The sequence below is a fragment of the Triplophysa rosa genome, linkage group LG17 (assembly GCF_024868665.1).
Source record: "Triplophysa rosa linkage group LG17, Trosa_1v2, whole genome shotgun sequence".
In the NCBI taxonomy this organism is placed as follows: Eukaryota; Metazoa; Chordata; class Actinopteri; order Cypriniformes; family Nemacheilidae; genus Triplophysa; species Triplophysa rosa.
The window spans coordinates 5,431,159-5,449,730 of record NC_079906.1 but is presented as its reverse complement, the minus strand read 5'-3'; the positions used below and the strand labels follow the sequence as shown (position 1 = coordinate 5,449,730).

General features: G+C 35.2%; 2 protein-coding genes across 3 annotated transcripts; both read left to right on the top strand.

Annotated features, from left to right (window-relative positions):
* Nucleotides 1-1,874: 1,874 nt before the first annotated feature.
* LOC130568280 (gamma-glutamyl hydrolase) lies at nt 1,875-5,648 on the top strand. The gene is made up of 9 exons (XM_057357031.1): nt 1,875-2,085; nt 2,201-2,315; nt 2,412-2,462; nt 3,122-3,206; nt 3,386-3,524; nt 3,965-4,071; nt 4,160-4,253; nt 4,333-4,470; nt 4,559-5,648. Exons 1-9 carry the CDS (start codon nt 1,983-1,985, stop codon nt 4,675-4,677), a joined length of 951 nt encoding a protein of 316 aa, XP_057213014.1. The 5' UTR covers nt 1,875-1,982; the 3' UTR covers nt 4,678-5,648.
* A 620-nt stretch (nt 5,649-6,268) lies between these two features.
* Nucleotides 6,269-17,427, top strand: rnf122 (ring finger protein 122). 2 transcript variants are annotated; one of them, XM_057355772.1, is made up of 6 exons: nt 6,269-6,614; nt 11,167-11,323; nt 13,593-13,638; nt 14,429-14,470; nt 14,988-15,067; nt 15,777-17,427. In XM_057355772.1, the coding sequence occupies exons 1-6, from the start codon at nt 6,590-6,592 to the stop codon at nt 15,889-15,891; spliced, it is 465 nt and encodes a 154-aa protein (XP_057211755.1). In that variant the 5' UTR covers nt 6,269-6,589; the 3' UTR covers nt 15,892-17,427. The 2 variants fall into 2 exon arrangements, with proteins under 2 accessions (XP_057211755.1, XP_057211754.1); XM_057355771.1 differs by having other exon boundaries at nt 14,985-15,067.
* Nucleotides 17,428-18,572: the final 1,145 nt, after the last annotated feature.

Here is an 18,572-nt window from a genome sequence, read left to right as displayed (position 1 = left end):
AAAGATTTTTTATTTTTTTAGCTCGCTGGGATCACCCGCGAAAAGTGCAAAATGTTTTTGTGACGGGGTAGGGGCTTGGGTGCTGTGTGGTATAAATGGCGTAGATGCGCCATCTAGTGGCTGTGTATTGAAACAGAGAAATACATTCCTGTTTTAGTTTTTTAACACTACACAAAAGTTTGAACAAAATACAATCAAGGGAACTTTTATAACGTAATGTTAAACAAATATCTTTAAGATTGAAATACATATGATAGATATGATGACCAGTTCATGTTTTTTCTTCTGAACTGTCACAAATTTACAGGTGGGGCATTTTCCATACTGTTAAAACAGTACCTTAGTCTTATCCTAAAGTAATATTGACAAACTAAATATATCATTTGAAAGCTTACAACCTACTGTTCCCACATTTGGTGACTAATTTTCAAAACAAATTACATAGGAACAGTATTATATTAATTGCATTTTAATGAGCAAAAATTGTTTTAAATTTAAAGAAAAACTTGATCGATATTAAGTGATGCGGCGGCAACCTATAATTCGCACCCATGTCCTTTCCGTGTTTCTTTTGTGTTATTTTATGTGGTCAAATCATATCAATTACAAATAAGTGCCCACAGTACTGTATAGGATGTCTGCTTTGTGAGTTAAATGACAATTTGCTCAAGTCTTTTATGGAATAAATTGAGTATAGTTAGTATATAGTATAATTACATATAATTGGCATACAGTATAACTATGGATTATCTTACAAAGGAACATACAGTATATGTATGTCAGCATGTAATTAACGCAGTTGTAAGTGACTGGAAAAGTATAAAAACACACATTAAAAGTGCTTTTAAAGTGCTGGATTTTGAAGTTGGAAAAGGTGTAAGAACCCTGATTTCTGGTATGGGTCACCATATCTGACTAATAGGTCACTTTCACTTTCACTTACTTCAGTTCCTACTGATCAAAGAGCCGTAGCTCACGGAAAAGCTGTGCATAAAACTCAGAATCGATTTAGACCTGTATAATTAGCGTGAATCGCGATATATATCGCCAGCCCTAATTCAAACACATATGGCTACGAATTTATACCGAGTTAGGTTGACATACACGTCTCTTCATGTATCATGTTGACTTTTGAGCATTACTTAATGTTTTCACCTTTTGTAAGTCTCCCATTTGTGTAAAAAGATGGTTCTCAACATCATAAAGTCATTGTTGGGCAGGGGTCGGATATGCTGGAAAAGCAAAGTTTGTACAGGACCTGATTTTTGAAGACCAGTGAACAGTTTAATGGATCACAAAGAGACTCACGAACAATTCTGTTGATCGTATACGGGTAACAACACACAAAGATAAACCTTTAAACTGGGATGCTTTTTACATTCTTTATTAATATGTCATGTTTACTGTGTGTGAACTTATTTTATACCTTTGTTTTAATTAGGCCTATTAAAATTGTGACCCCAAATGTATTCACTTCTATTTTATTTCTATTTTTTCAAATTGAAAATCTTTTTTTGTCATGTTTAGCACCATGCTGAGAAACCATAACTCATCAAAGCTGTCATTGAAAAAGGTGGTGGGACAATGCCCTGGGTGCGTATGAAATTTTATAGTTCAACATTTTGAAGACCGAAAAAACAACTGTGTAGTTTTCGTCAGCGTATTCAGCCACAAGGTTCAGCCTGCAAACTTACATGAAGCCTGCTGATGTCACTGAAAATCACGATTAAAACGTTTTGTTAAAACTTTTAGGAACTCGTGGTGAGATGTGGTGATTGTGAATGATGTACAATGTAAATGCGTGTTTCCCAAACAAACTGTGGTGTTCACTGAAAACGTTTAATGTCCTTCCTCCAAAAAGTACAAACCCCGCCCATCCCATGACTTGACTAACTTTCAGTTCGCACGCTATACATTAGTAAACATATAATGCAGCAGTCGACCTTATACAGTCTAGTCTCAGTTTATCAGCAGTAGGAATAATGTTCGCCTTTAACGCGCTCGTGTGCGCGAGTGCTGCGCTGTACAGCGCCGGTGCGTTTGTGTTGCAGAACAGACACGAGGTCAACAACAGACCGATCATCGGTACATATTCTCTTCATATGACAGGCAGCAGGAAGAAATACGTTGTTTCATTTCTGTAGTTTTTTTCTTTAGCTGCGCACGTACATTTTGTCTTACATTGGACTTTATCTTTTAGGTATTTTGACTCAAGAGGTTACTGATGACAATCTGAAAAAGTTTGGAAACACATACATCCCTACATCTTATGTGACATACATTGAATCCGGGGGTGCTAGAGTTGTGCCAATAAAGTAAGTTAAAGTATGTCTGTTTGTTTCATGTATGTTTTACAAAGCAGTTAAAAGCAAGCTGTACAGTATATTTAAACATAAGATTTTATGTCACAGGCTAAATCAGAGTTTTGCAGAGCATGAGAAGATCTTCAGGTCAATAAATGGGTATGTGCCTCAACTTTCTCACATTAAATGGATACTAAAAAAGATTTTTTTTTGTCATCATTTACTCACCTTCGAGTTGTTCCAAATCTTTATACATTTCTTTGTTCTGATGAACACAGAGAAAGATATTTGGAAGAACGCTTATAACCAAACAGATCTTGCCCCCCATTGACTCCCATAATATGAAAAATTACTTTATCTTTTTTTTTTGTTCTGTTGAACACAAAAGAAGACATTTCGAAGAATGTAGGACAGCAAACAGTTATGGGGCACTTTTGACTACCATTGTATTTTTTCCTACTATGGTAATCAATTGGGGGCAAAGTCTGTCTGTTTATAAGCATTCTTCCAAATATCTGTCTCTGTTCATCAGAACAAAGACATTTATACATATCTGGAACAACTCGAAGGTGAGTAAATGATGACAGAATTTTCATTTTTGGGTGAAGTATCCCTTTAATTTAAGCCTATATATTCCTCATGAATGATTTTATATGATGAGCAAAGTAGTTAATCTAAGTTTTACAGTTTACTGAGTCTCACATTAAATAAAAACACCTCCAAATGTTTAAATCACAGCTATACAAATTAAGCAAGCTGCATGATTCGCTGTTAAATAACAGTGTTTACACATATATTTCACTTTGTGTCTTGTTCAGTCTTCTTCTCATAGGGGGATCAGTGAACCTGGAGACATCTGACTTTGCTCACATTGCTGGATTTTACTTTAGACTTGCTATCAAAGTAGGTGAAAGATATTCCATCTGTTACCAAATGTTACATTGTGTATAGTCTCTATTTAGGTTGATATTTAGCATCATCCTATTGTTTAATTGCATATTGCTATTTCAGGGGAATATGTTACATTTTTTACAAAGTGTTTAAGGAAATGTTTTTTACTGGAAGTGTTTTTGCTGTCTCAGGCAAATGACAAAGGGGACTACTTTCCTATATGGGGAACATGCCTGGGGTTACAGCTGCTCACTGTGCTGGTGGCTGGAGAAAACCTTTTGAGCAGAACTGTCGCAGAGAATGTCACATATCCACTTAACTTCACTACAGGTACTAAAATAGATTTACAGTATGGATCTTAACTTAGATCTCACAGCCCTGATTTTTCATTGCACAGTGGAAATCAGAAGTGGTAACCTGTGTTTTGAAGTACTTAAATTATGTCATAAAAATGGAGTGCCGCAAGGATCAGTCTTAGGCCCCATCCTTATTTCAATAAACATGCTTTCTTAAGGAGACGTTATTAGTAAACATGAAGTTTATATGGTTATGCACATCATTCTTTTTCAGGAGAGGTGTGTTATTTGATGCCACTTAGCAACTACAGTAATATATTTAGTCAAGTACCATTAAAATTCATACAGATATAATATTGGTTACCATTAAATACATAGTCAACAAATTAGTCACTGTGGGTTAAAGTTTACTGTATTAAGAAGATATTCTTAAACATTATTTTAATCTTAATTTACATGGTGTTTTTTTACCAGAGGCTCAATCCAGTCGCATATTTAAGGACTTTCCACCTAACCTTCTTAAAGCATTATCTCAGGAGCCGCTCACTGCAAATTTCCACCATTTTGGAGTCACCAAAGAGGTATACTGTACATTTTTACAAACACATGATATTCATTTCAATTCATTAAGTAACAAACATGAAGAAACTGATTCTTCCTCTTTTACAGGCATTCATGGGTAACGAGAAATTAAATGTCTTCTTTTCCATTCTGTCCACAAACGTGGCAGAAAATGGACCCGTCTTTGTTTCTACAATAGAAGGTAACAAAAGAAGACTTTTCTCTTTTCTTCTTCTATTTGCAGGTCAAAGGTGTGCGACTCAAATCTTATTGTTTTGCAGGCAGAAAATATCCTGTTTATGGTGTACAGTGGCACCCAGAAGTAAACCGCTTCCAGTGGGATCCTCATTACAACTTCCCACATTCAAGCAATGCTGTGGGTGTGTCATCTCTACTGGCTGAGTTCTTCGTAAATGAGGGTAATAAGAGTGTTTTCTAATATATTATATTCTAAAGGTATAGATGTTTAAAAGCCTGAATTTCATGAATCTTTCTGTCTATTCTTAGGGAGAAGAAGCCTTCATCACTTCAGTGACACAGCAGAAGAGAACAGAGCCCTTATATACAACTACAACCCTGTTTATGTGGGAAATGTCTCTGCATATGAACAGTCTTATTTCTTTTGAGACCTAACACAATTCAAGATACTTAGAACGAAAAACAAATAAAAACATTTTAGATTTAAAATATTCAAACAGTTTATTTGTGTAATAATTTGAGTTACAAGAGATGGACACATTTTTTATGCTGACTTTCTATTTAGTGCAAGACTCATTGGTGTGGTTAAGATGTTTACTTTATTCTTTCAAGAGGGCAAGTGTTAGTAGATAAATATGTGCTTATTAAAGGCATAGTCCACCCAAAAATGAAAATCTGTCTTTATTTACTCACCCTCAAGTTGTTCCAAACTTGTATACATTTCTTTGTTCGGTTGAACTCAAAGTAAGATCTTTTGAAGAATGTTAGAGACTGAAATTTCTGGGGTAGTCAATAAATGGTAGTCGAAGGTGCCCCAGAACTGTTTGTTTTCCTAAATTCTTCAAAATATATTTTCTGTTTAAAGGAACAAAATAAATAAAAATTATAGCCTACTATGGTAGTCAATGATTCCCTGGAAATCGCAGTTGCTAACATTCATCCAAATATGTTTCTTTGTGTTCAACAGAACATAACACAACAAATACATTTGAGGACGAGTAATTCATGACAGAATTTTCATTTTTGGGTGGACTATCCCTTTAAAACGGACAAATTTCCACATTATGAAACATACGCGTGTACCAGAAGAGGGCAGTATTTGCCGTAACAGGGCACAAAGTAGTCAAAATGATAACATTTGATAATATATATATATACTGTATATATATATATATATTTTTTTTTTTAATGATTAATATGTTATATAATTGACATTTAGAACCTTTGTTTGCGTATTTGTAAATGTACAACCTGAAAGGTACATTTAATATAGGGTGATAAATTTCCTTTAATGAATCTGATTATAAAGCTGTAAAAAATAAAACGTTAAATTATATGGCTTTTGTTTTTGGTTGTTAGGAGATGTGAGAGTTGCCTTGGTCACACTACACAATGTATTTGCTACACGTTGTATTATTACGTTCTAACTACACACTTTTTATTACTCTTTTGTACAAATTGTATTAATATTTCTGGTGAAATAAAAGGGATGACCCACACTGACTGATTGGGGTTTTTAAAGTAAAAAGATTTTAGATTAAATATTTAAAATATATATTTAAATACATAAAATAATTTAATATTTGAACAAACATAAGTGTTGAACATATTTTTACTGTGCCTTATAATTTGGTATTATAAGTACGTGTGCTTACTTGTTTTATTTATTACAGGCCTAACCTTTTTTGCACAAATTATGTTTCACAAACTATTTTGTTTTTATAATGCTTGACAGGTATTTTTGTTATTGCCATCAACAAGTGCTCTTTACAGGTCAAGCGGGAATAAACCATTAGTGTTTCTTTACGGACTACACCCACCAAGACAATGTTATAAACCAACAGCACCTTAAAATGAACATGTTCATCTTCTAATGACACACATTTCTCGGTATCTTAAATAAACATGAAATAAACATCATATATGAAGTGTTTTGTTTCTGTCTTCACAATATATGACTCACATATAACAGCAAGGATGACGATTGGCTCAGTCGCGCGTCCATCACTCCGGCTGGGCGGGACTTGAACTCGTCGTTGTTCTCAATGGATGCGAACATCTTTGTTTGCTCGCAGACACGACACACAATCCTATCTAAAGCGTTTTCTTCTTTATTGAATGTAAACAGAAGCGCCTGGGAGACGTATGGCTCGGATGCATTAAATCTGAATGTGACCCGATGAGAGGAGGACAGCTCAGAGTCTCTTTAAATACGCGCGAGCATTGCGTTCAGATGAATCCAGATGTGCTGCTGAATGGCCCGTCAGACACACAGAGGGCATCATCTCTCTGTTTATAAACACACAGTCGTGCATATAAAGGAAGCAAACGGGCGGATTGATGCACCCATTCCAGTGGTGCAACGGTAAGATCACCTACATTAACGTTACATCCTTCCTGCGATACTGTGCGGTTTAAAGGCTGTTGTGTTAAGACACAATAAAGACTGGAAGGTTAATGCTTATAAGTCTTCACATTCAACCCATAATTATAATAATTCATATAAACGCAGTGATGCACATGATTTACATCTTGTTGTCACCGAAACACACTTTTAATGTCCAGGTTTTCTAGAGAGTCATATATTTTAATTAATTGAATGACAAACAACATATTAAAGGCAAATAGATGCAAAATATTGACACTTTTGATTATACATGAAGAGTTTGGTTCCAAAATGAGATAACTCACTTTTTTAAATTGTTCAAAAATCATGTTTTTTATTATGTTATCATGTTTTTATTGTGTTAGTTAGCTGTATTTTTAAGTTATTATGGCTTAAATTAAAACAAACCAACCGCAGTTTGATTGATATTAATTGGAATGCACAATAAAAAAACATGATTTTTGACATTTTTTTAAAACGGAGTTATCTCATTTTGGAACCAAACTCTTCACATGTAGCATGTTGGTATTGTAGGAAATTACAGCCTTTATTAACGTCATTTCAAATACAGGTGTGGTTTTACCTTTAGATCATTTGTGACCCTGGACAACAAAACCAGTCTTATGGGTCAATTGTTTTACATAATCTGAAAGCTGAATAAATAAACTTTCTATAGATATATGAGTTGTTAGAATAGGACAATATCTGGCTGAGATACAACCGTTTAAAACTCTGGAATCTGAGAGCACAAAAAATCAAAATATTGAGAAAATCGCCTTTGAAGTTGTTAATCGGGGCACTGTGGCAGACCATCCACTCACAAAAATAAAGTTTTTATATATTTAAGGTAGGAAATTTACAAAATATCTTCATGGAACATGATCTTTACTTAATATCCTAATGATTTTTGGCATAAAAGAAAAATCGATAATTTTGACCATGTATTTTTGTCTTTTACTAAAAATGTTCCCGTGCTACTTAAGACTGGTTTTGTGATCCAGGGTCACATTTGTCTTGAGGTTGACTCTACTGTCACTGAGAGAAAATGCCTCGATTAGACCCTGGTTCTTTTTAATAGGTCATTCCATATTTGTCTTGAAAAGGCTTGGCAGATGAGAGACAGCTAATGTCTTGGGCTTTTTAATTATTCACGTAAAACCGTATAAAAATGTGCTAATTTTGGAAACTTTAGAAAGACAGAAGCTGTGTCTTCTAGGTATCACTAACATTTTGAAATATCTTCATTATTTAGTGAACTCGGCAGCAAAAAGACAAAGTATCAAAAATATCAGCTAACCTTCAAATGTGCTTTACAAAATAAAATGGTTTTTAACTATGTTATTATTATAATCAGTTACATTTGTTTAAACAAACAAAATGATTATAAAGGTCAGATCAGGTAGAAATACCTCAATAAGGTAGCCACATGTTTTACTTTGCAATATTTACATTATTTGTAATAATGTGAATGTCTCCAAATTGCACTTGCATAGACAATAAGAATCCTATTTAACGTTATTTTTAAGCGCAGATATGAATTCATGAAAATATAAATATGTAATTAGGCTAAAGGGACAGTTCACCCCAAAATAAAAAATTCTGTCATCATTTACTCACCCTCAAGTTGTTCCAAATCTGTATAAATGTCTTTGTTTTGCTGAACACAAAGGAAGATATTTGGAAGAATGTCAGTAACCAAACAGATCTCATCCCCATTGACTCCCATAGTATTTATTTTCCCTACTATGGCAATAAATGGGGCATGAGTTTGGTTACTGACATTCTTCTAAATATCTTCCTTTGTGTTCAACAGAAATTCATACAGGTTTGGAACAGTTTGGGTTTTGAGTAAATGATGACAGAATTTTCATTTTTGGGTGAACTATGCCTTTAATCTATAAAAAGGTATTTATAAAGCATATATTATGTAGGGTTATACTCAGGCAGCTGTAATATACTGTTATAATGCTGTTATAATTGCTTTTTACAGTTCCGTATCAGTACTGCTTCTTTCAACACACTGCATGACATCAAGCGCAGCAGTGCGCCTTGAAATATAGGTCAGCGGGTATGCAAAGAGATTAACTGCCAAATGTGTCAGAGATAGTGTGTTTAAAAATCTGTCTCATTTATAAGCAGTCTTCAACACTTAGAAAAGCCCCTCAACCTCAGCGATCCTTGGTGGCTGGTCCTCCCTCCCAATGACTTTGTGAAGGAAATGTGTCTTTATTTGGTCCAACATGCCATTGTGTACTCGTCCTCATGTTATACCAAACCTTATTCTGTTATTCTGTCTCATGAAGAACACACGGGGAGATGATTTAATGGAAACCCGGTTGAGTAGCTTAGATTCAATAGCAGAACTCAAGAATGGAAAAGAGAGATTTTTCACATCCTCAGATAATCTTTGGTGTCATGCTGTCTTTTACAATTTTATAATGAAACTGTTTATTATTGTTTCTCATTAAACACAGCTGTATTTATGTATGTGCCACAGCTATCAGTGTGAATGTGACTTTATTAGTTGGCTCTTCATCGGCGAATCTGAGAATGAAGCGGAGCGCGACAGAGTCTATGGCAGTGCTTTGTATTGATTTCCTCTCCAGGAAGCGTGGCTCTATTTCAAAGGAATGTGGCTCCCTCTCTGTTGAAATGATGTTAAGTGAAAATATTATTGATTTCCATTGGTACAAGTAACTTGTGAAGCTGACAGGCACTGCAGTATATAAATAAAACACTCAAAACACCCAAAACAAAATTATCATGTGCACAGCAATAATCCTAAAATTATCAGTTTATAATGCCACGATGAATGTTTAGCCGTTTTGATGTTTAGAATAAGAACTAATGAGCCATTTAGTTGTTTATAAAAGGTTAGAGGTTTTATAATTTTAGTATTATTGTGTTTTTAGAATTATATGTAGAAATAGTCTCTGTGATGTCACCAGGTTTGCTTTTTTGTTTGCTTTGGTAAACCCTGTTCAACATATTGCTGCTGTCTTTCTGAAACCTCATATCTCCATATTTCGTGATTTTTAGTTTTTGTCATAAATCATTATTATTAGTCACCCTTTATGTCTGTCACTAAGTTTCGCCATTATCTAAGAAATAAAAAGTATCAAAAAGTGCTTGTCAACTTTGACAAAACAGTATTTAATCACTTAAATAGTACAGTGATTTTCCATGTCCTGAAAAACAGGAATACTTCGAAATAATGAAGATACGTGTCAAACGTGGATATCCATGCGTATTTTGGTGAAGTTCATTTGTTGGTTGATATAAAGCTAGTCAATTTAGTAATACTTTGTGTTATAATATCAGTACATTAAATAAACACAAAGTTCGGTCAAATCATCAATTTAAGTTTAATCAACAGGAACATTGAGTTACGTGAACCAAAATATACAAGTGGGAGACACCATAACTCATTTAAATTCCATCTTAAACAAATGAGTGCTGTCAACTTATTTGGGTTTTCAATGTATGTAAGACAACCAATTGTCTTGCAATTTAATACCTGAGTTTTGCTTTTCAGGTAGGCTGTTTTGTTGCTTTCTACAGAGGTAACATTTTTCTGTTTGCATAATGAAGGTCTACAAAACAAGTCACATGCATCTATTTATTATTATTTGAAAGGTTTAGGCATTTCTGCTCTTGCACAATAGGAACACAGCAAGTGGGGAAGTTACACTGGGCACACATCCAATCACAGATGTGTTACTGAATCACACTGTGCTCTTGCACTGCACAACCAGGCCTGCGTTGTGTGGCGCTGGATTATATGGTTGCTGGAATTTCTTCTTTAGCACCATTGTTGGTGGTAGTCAATGGTGGCCAAGAACTGTTTGGTTACAAGCGTTCTTCCAAATATCTTTCTCTGTGTTCATCAGAACAAAGAAATTTGGAACTTGAGGGTGATTAAATGCTGACAGGATTTTCATTTTTGGGTGAACTGTTCCTTTAAGTGAACTGTACATACTGTATAAGGGATCAATTTATAAAACATAAGTTTGCCATCATGCACTAGCGATTTGGGGTCCAAACGCTTTGTCAGTTACCATAGGCAAACAACAAAAAATGCTTAAATATTTGATGACAGTGGTCCTGACAGAAATCTGTTTAGTGCAGAATGAGTCATTAGTGTTTAATGTCTCATTAAGGGTAGATTCACATTCCGCGTCTAAAACCGCGCGGAAAACGCGAGCCGCGCCGTTTTCTCTTGTCAACCCGTGGTGCGCGTCACTGTGTGCAAAATGTGCCCCACCGTATGCGCGTCGTGACCGCATCGCTCCCTGTTTGCGCGCACCTGCGGCGTTTACACATTAAAATAACAAAAAAGCTACATTAAAATAATGAACTTGTGCGCGCAAAAGACGCGAAATGCGAATCGCCCCTAACACTGGTAAGGTGTATCTGTTAACATTAGTTAACATGAAGAAACAATGTTTCACAAAGTTCATACAGTTGTGTTATATTCAAATATTACTGCTTTGTTGACGGGCTGGTACTGTGTGTTTTGTGTGATGTGTAGGGTGCTTCTGCGGTTTGGGATTAATCTACTCCAATAAGACCTGCGCTATGCCATCGGTAACCTTCCAGGACCTGCCTCTCAATATCTATATGGTTATCTTTGGCACAGGGATCTTTGTCTTCGTACTGAGTCTCATATTCTGCTGCTATTTCATAAGGTAAATCTGATCGCATTTAATGCACACATGTATTTTATGAGATCATAGCCGTAGGACAATAGTTTGATGAGCGGCCAGTGAATATATTGTCAGGAAGATGGTAAAAGGTAACAGGAAATTGTTGTTTTCACATCACACAAACAGACGTCACTTGTTTGAGTGCAAATCAGGTCACCGTCATATTTATGTGACATTGATATGGTGTTATTAATGAAACACTGGGATTGTCATGGCAATTCAAACCACTTTGAATGTATGTGAAAAAAACATCGGTCTGACAAGTCAACATTTCAATCCATTTCTTTTCTGTAGAATTCATTTCATTTTATTTAGTCCCATGAATTATAGTTCAATTTAGACTCGTTTTTATAGTGCTTTTCACAAGATATCATGAGAAAAAGAAGAAACTATGAAATATGTTGTGTTGTAGAATACATGCTAGTGTATTCTATATCTTGCTAGATTTTATTTCATCTCTATGTAAATATATACTTTTATCTATGTTGTTTGTGTTTGATGCAAAAAACAGTATGCACAAAACAAAGAAAAAAGTAGAATCCTTTAATTATAGTTATTTTATGGTCTCTCTCTCTCTGCAGTTATCTGTTGGACAACAGGTAAATCTTGTCAGATGCAAATTATAGCCCTTCAATAGCGGAGTGAGAATTAGCATTCCCGACAATTTCAGAGCTTTTGTTGTGAGGAAAAACCACGTCTGGTTCTGTCTTCCTGTTGCAGAGTAAATCAGTGAATCATCAGTAGAACTGAACCCAGGTGTTTTCAATCCTGGCTCAGAAACTGACTCATGCCTGCATGTATCATCATGATTCATTTCGTTGTGTCCAGGTTACAGATTCACCCATTATTTGCTGCCTAGCATTCGTTTAATTCTGAATGCCGCCCCTTCTGACAAGACCAGCATTTGTTGTCATTTGGATGCTTGTGTGCCGGCTTCTTGACTAATGACTACTGTAGCTTTATCAACTTAGATTGCTGGTTTACCAGCTTGACCAGCACCAAATAAGTACTATGAGAATAGACCATACAGGACCAGCATGAGGATTTATGCACTATTTACCCCTGTATGGTGTTCATTCATGGCTGACCCACATGGTGGACCCACAGCATTATTGGGTTTTTAAATCGAAAAAGCCATACATGTAAAATGATTTGCAGATGTTTTCTTTATCTGATTAAAGGTCCAGTGTTAAATTTTTTAGAGGATCTATTGACAAAAATGCAATATAATTAACAATATAATATAGATGTGTTCAGAGGTGTATAAAGACCTTACATAATGAAGCGTTATGTTTTTATTATCTTAGAATGAGTTATTTCTATCTACAGACACTGCGGGTCCCCTTACATGCCATTCTACAGTAGCCCTAAATGGACAAACTGCTCTACAGAGCTCGTTTCGTAAATACATTATCTCCTACGGCAAAGAAGCAAAAACGTGAAGACATTTTAGTTCTGCGTCAGCCACCTTAGTGCTTTGAAAGGGAGGGGTGGAGTGAGCCGTTGGTTGCAGTTCGCAAGATGACCGCTAGATGCCACTAAATTTCATACACTGGACCTTTAACTAAGCAAAGTAAGCAAAATAGTCTGAACACTGAAAACATACAAAAAGACCAAAGGTCTATCAAAAGTTTATCAAAAGATTTTACATGTGCTTGGTGTACAAGTGAGAAAAGTGCAAAACGTGTCTCAAAAACAAGACTCAAGAACAGATGTTTCAGCTCATGCTTTTTTCAATGATCATAGAACAAACAGCAACCTCACTTTTTTGTAGACACAGATACAAATTGGTACCTGCTGGGCTTAATCAATGAGAGGTAATTGCAAAAACAAAAATTACAGATGGAAAAAAAAATAGTACAAATTAAGAACCCTCTCAACGCTTAAAATTAGAAAGAGAATGTTTTGCAGACTCAAAATGACGAAAAACTGGAGAAGTGCTTATTTTATCCTATTAACATAGACAGCATATAGTTCATATTTGTCATTAATATTTGCCAGTAGTTTTTTTATTATAAGGAACTGTGTTTTGGGTAAAAAAAAACATGTTTATCTTGGATAAATATAAATGTCTAAGGTATTTGCACCACTTTTTTAACAAGGATCAGAGCTGAACACCTCACAAGGGTGAACTTCACATTGCGCTAATTTAATGTATAATTTAATGCTAATTTAAACTTGTATTTTATGAACAATTTGTCATCATTTTTTAATCTTTTAACTGTGTTTATCTTCCCTTTGTCCTCAACAGTAAATTAAGACACCAAGCCCAAAGTGAACGCTTTGGATACAGAGAGGTAAGAGCATGGATGCGTGTGGAAAGACTCGTTTCCTAAAATATTCAACTCTGATATGTAAATTCTACTTATAATGCCTACACTGCACTGATCATTTTCTGCCATTACGTTATACGTTAATTCTACAGACAATGCTGTGCAAAATTTAATATACACGAGAAACGGCTGTAAAAAAAATTAACACGGAAAATTATTTTATATTGATACACTGTAAAAATACTGTAAATATTTTTGACAGATTTTTCAAATAATGTCAAAAAACTTTTATGGAATTTTCCTGTTTTGTTACAGATTTTCTACGTATTTTTGAAAAAAACGTTATAAATAAAAACAGTAAAAACATGCAATTTTACAGGAAAAAACAGATATTCCACTGTATATTTCTGGCGCCCCAGCTGCTGTAAAATTCCCATTTTTTACAGTCTTCTTTTGAAATACATTCAAAAATGTCAAATTACAGAAAAAGAAGGCAAAAATCCAAGAAAAATGGAAAAAGTGTAATTTTACAGGAAAAAGCTGTTATATTTCTGGCACCCTAGCTGCCAGCAAATTTTCATTTATTACTGGATTCTTTTACATTGTGGAGTATACTGTGTCCTATTTTTACAGTGTATGTTTTGTAGTCATCATTTAGTATTTCATGACTATTTTCCACTCTCCCTCTGACACCTTTTAAGTCTTTTATATGTAAATGATCTGTTATGACTGGTTATACTCTTCACAAGTAGTTTTCATTCTTCCATTCTCTTCTTTGCAATACAAAAACTGCTCACTAATGTGTTAATTGCAGGTCATCTTAAAAGGAGACCCAAAGAAGTTGAATCTTCATGGGGTAAGAGACTGCTTTAGCCATTTACAAAATATTAATGTCATTACTTTTTAAACTATGAGTTATCAATGCTAATTTGGTATTTGAAAGTTGACATATTGATGATTTGTCCATAACTAAAACCCCATGGTAAAGAATTAACATCATAATACAATTAAACAGTGTAGATATCCTGTAACTACAGTACATAAAAGGTGTAGGGTATTAGTTATAATGCAGTAACAAATACTCGTTTGTTATGGAAGCATATTGGTAGCTAGTTTCAATTTGAAATGCAATACAAAAAAAAATGGCAATGTAGTATGTAAAATGACAATGCAAGTGTGTATTTAAATATACATTTTAAATAACATATGTGCAACATTAAGTGCAAATGACATTTTTTTTGTATTGCATTTCAAATTGAAAATAGCAACCAATATGCTTCCATATTTTGTTACCAACTCACCCATTTTCACTTTTCTTGTTTATTTGCGTCTCCACACCTCTGTGTCTGTGTGTGACGTCCCTTCCACAGCAGACATGTGCTGTATGCTTGGAGGACTTTAAGGTGAAAGATGAGCTGGGAGTGTTGCCATGCCAACATGCCTTTCACAGAAGGTGAGAAATAAGATGGGCTGTAACAGCTTGTGTTCATAAAGCATCTCGGAGCAGCAGTGTCTATTGTTAGTAGAAGTGTAGACAGAGAAAGGCTCTGATTCTGGATCAGATATATACTTTCGCTACATAGGCCTTTCTATTTAAGGCTTTTTGTACTGACGTTTACTTACAGATTAGATTATCAGTAGATTTGTTTAACTTTTGTGATATGCATTTATAACCCATATAGTAGTTGCACAATTTGATGAGGTTTATGATGTCACTAGTCATGGTTACTACAAAGCAAAAGCGACATGGTATGTATTAAGATAACAAGAACACACTGATAGTGCTATAGCGAATATTACCACAAAAAACTATGCAGAAACGATATAATGATATTTTAACGATGAATTTAATTAATTACATTTTTTTAAATTTACTCAGCCGTCCAAATACAGTGCAGGATTCGCTGGTACCCCATCAACCAATCGGCACATTTCTGCCTCAGAGTATACATTTATCACAATCATAGAGTGCTAAAAAGATTAAGAAAGCTTTAAACGCTTTGGTGGACACACTGCCTTAATGACAAAAGAATCCATGAAAGTGGCATTTGATGCTTTACATTTGACACCACATCATCCCTTTGAGCAAGGTAGCAAATTTCATTTTTCCGTAAAACAGATGTTGATATTTGGACTGACATAAACAAACTGTGTGTTTGCAGGTGTGTGGTTAAGTGGCTGGAGGTTCGCTGCGTTTGCCCTATGTGTAATAAACCCCTGTCCGGGTCATCCGAGCAGCACCAGAGTATAGGCACATGGCTGGATGAGCTGGTGTAGCACGTAGGATGAGCATCTGGAACAGGACAAAACTGCCAGACATTGAGTGTCCTCCTTTTTATTTTGCGGACAAAAACAGTTTGGCAGTGTTTACTGCTACTGTGTTAAGACTGTGACTGTCTAAATCACAGATATTAAAGGGAAAGTACATCTTAGATGACAAATGTTGTGTGAAGTAGCTCATTTGGAACACAAAAGGTGCATTTTTAAGTAAAATCTTGACCACTGTCAAGCTCAAAAAGCACCAGAAAGTATAATAAAAACCAGTGGACATAAAACATACTGTCAGATTCTCTCAGTTGATGAAACTTTATGGAAAACAAGGCCATACATTGAACACTGGTAGGAAATGCACGTCATTGGACAAGCTGGAACTGAGAAAACTACAGAGACTAAACACCACCTTTAACATTCCAACCCTGAACGCTGCAGCACGGTGCACTTGGCCCAAAGTCTTTCACAGTGATGTGTGTGTGTTTGTGTATTTTACAGTTATCATTAGTAGAATTCATTATTGAATTTATGTGCACAAATTATGGATCGTAATAAGAGATTTAAAGCAAACACTACCACTGTTCTTGGACACTGAGAAATGGACTGCCATTAAAAACATACTTTCTTTTTGTATTTCACGTTTTTGTGTTTGTTCACTTTGTAATCTTGTTGCTGTTGTTGCTGAACCTGAAGTGTTTTATTCTGTATTTTCACACAGGAAAGAATGAAAGGAAATTATACTTTTCACAGGATTTCATGTATATTTGTCTAACGTTGTGGACATTTCAGAAATCTCAGTTTAATATGTCACAGAACAGGACCTTTTTTGTTATATACTGTGTCAGTGCTGTAGAGGTTCTGGTAACAGTAATATTTCAGATTTTTATCCGATATATTACTTCACATTTTTACCATCTAATATATATCACAATGTATAATGTTAAAATGTCAAGGTTTTTTACATTACATTTTCCACTTTCTCTCTGCCCTTTTTTGAATCCGTATAGGTTTTTAACGTGAAACTATTTCAGATAAAGAAAAGTGCAGAAAAGCCATTTAAAGGGATAGTATGGCCAAAAATTAAAATTCTTTCATCATTTACTCACCCTCATGTTACTCTGAACTTGAATTACTTTCTTTCTTCTGCAGATCTCAGAAGATATTTTGAAGAGCGTTGTGAACCAAATTGCATTGGACCCCATTGACTTCCATTGTATTGGCACAAAAGACATTTCTCAAAATATCTTCTTTCATGGGTTTCACAAAGAGTCAAATGACAAAGGTGTATAAACAAAACTTGTATTGTCGGGTGAAATAACCCCTTAAGTATTAAACGTAAGAAACAATTGTTGTTGTACTGTCTATTTAAAATGACATCATTTCTCATCACCAGCAAAGTAAAGCACAATTTTATAATATGAAGAATGAAAATTGGAACACAACCATGGACTTTTTGCTGCGGTTATAAGGTTTGGATGTTATGTGGTATTGTATAGCGTGTCAATATTGTTTCTGATGATTTGATCCTATTAAACCCAGTCAGCACTACACACTCTCTGTTTATTTCTCAACTTCAAACACTACGGTGAAAAGGTGACAGCATCTCACAATACTGTATAAATAAGCCTCATGTTACATCACACAAAATGAAAGCAAAGCCTGAAGAATGAATGTCCTTTCAGTTTGGTTTAACCTACCAAAAGCATCACAAAGGCTCACAGTTAGGTTCAAGGTTGCGGTGCGTTAACAGTCGAGGCAGATTTACTGAAACAAGATGCAAACAAACAACTATTGTTGCAGTGTTTTTATTTCATTCACTGTTAAACACTATAGTGTAGTTCACCATGCCCACCAAAATATATTTACAAATAGGAAATAAATAAAATGTAATGTGGAAAACATACCTGATTTGTGAAAAATGTTAAGTACGTTACATACAGTAAACATTTAAAGGCCTATCAGGTAGTATGCATAGGCACAGAAAAGACAAGTAGGTTTCAAAACTAACTGAGCACAAGCGACATCTGCAGGACAACAACAATAATAACAACAGAATCACTGTTACTGTATATATTTCACACATGGGCAGATGAGCAGTGCGGATATTTTTTGGGGGGTTAATTTCCTAGTTAAATAGTCAAAATATCATTGAGATCTCATTTGTTATAAACAATGAATTAAAAAACAGGGGCAAAACATTTTTGAATGTCTTTCCATGAGTTTTTTTCAGGTCCCAAATCACCCTTTTCCATAATCCAACAGATTAATCTGGGCACATATCTCTTACCCACTACCCACATCATATTGCATCCACCCAGCTTTTCACGTATCTCTATTAAAACTATATCACTCACCCCAGTCTGATCCACGATAAGTCTCTTTCCTAGCCCTGAGCGCACGATCTCCATCACCTGCAAAAACAAAGGACAGTATTATCATTCAGACATTCATAGACATTCATGACTTACCTGATCATCCAAACTGTTATCTTTGCAAATAAACAAACCAGTTTTACTTAAGACCACACGCGAGCGTGAGAGAAAGAGCACGACCACGCGCGAGCATGAGAGATAGAGCACGCCCACGTGTCAACCAGCCAGCGTGAGAAAGAGCAACGACCACATGCGTGCGTGAGCACACCCACGCATCATCCAGCGGGTGAAAGAGCACGACCGCAGGCAAATAAG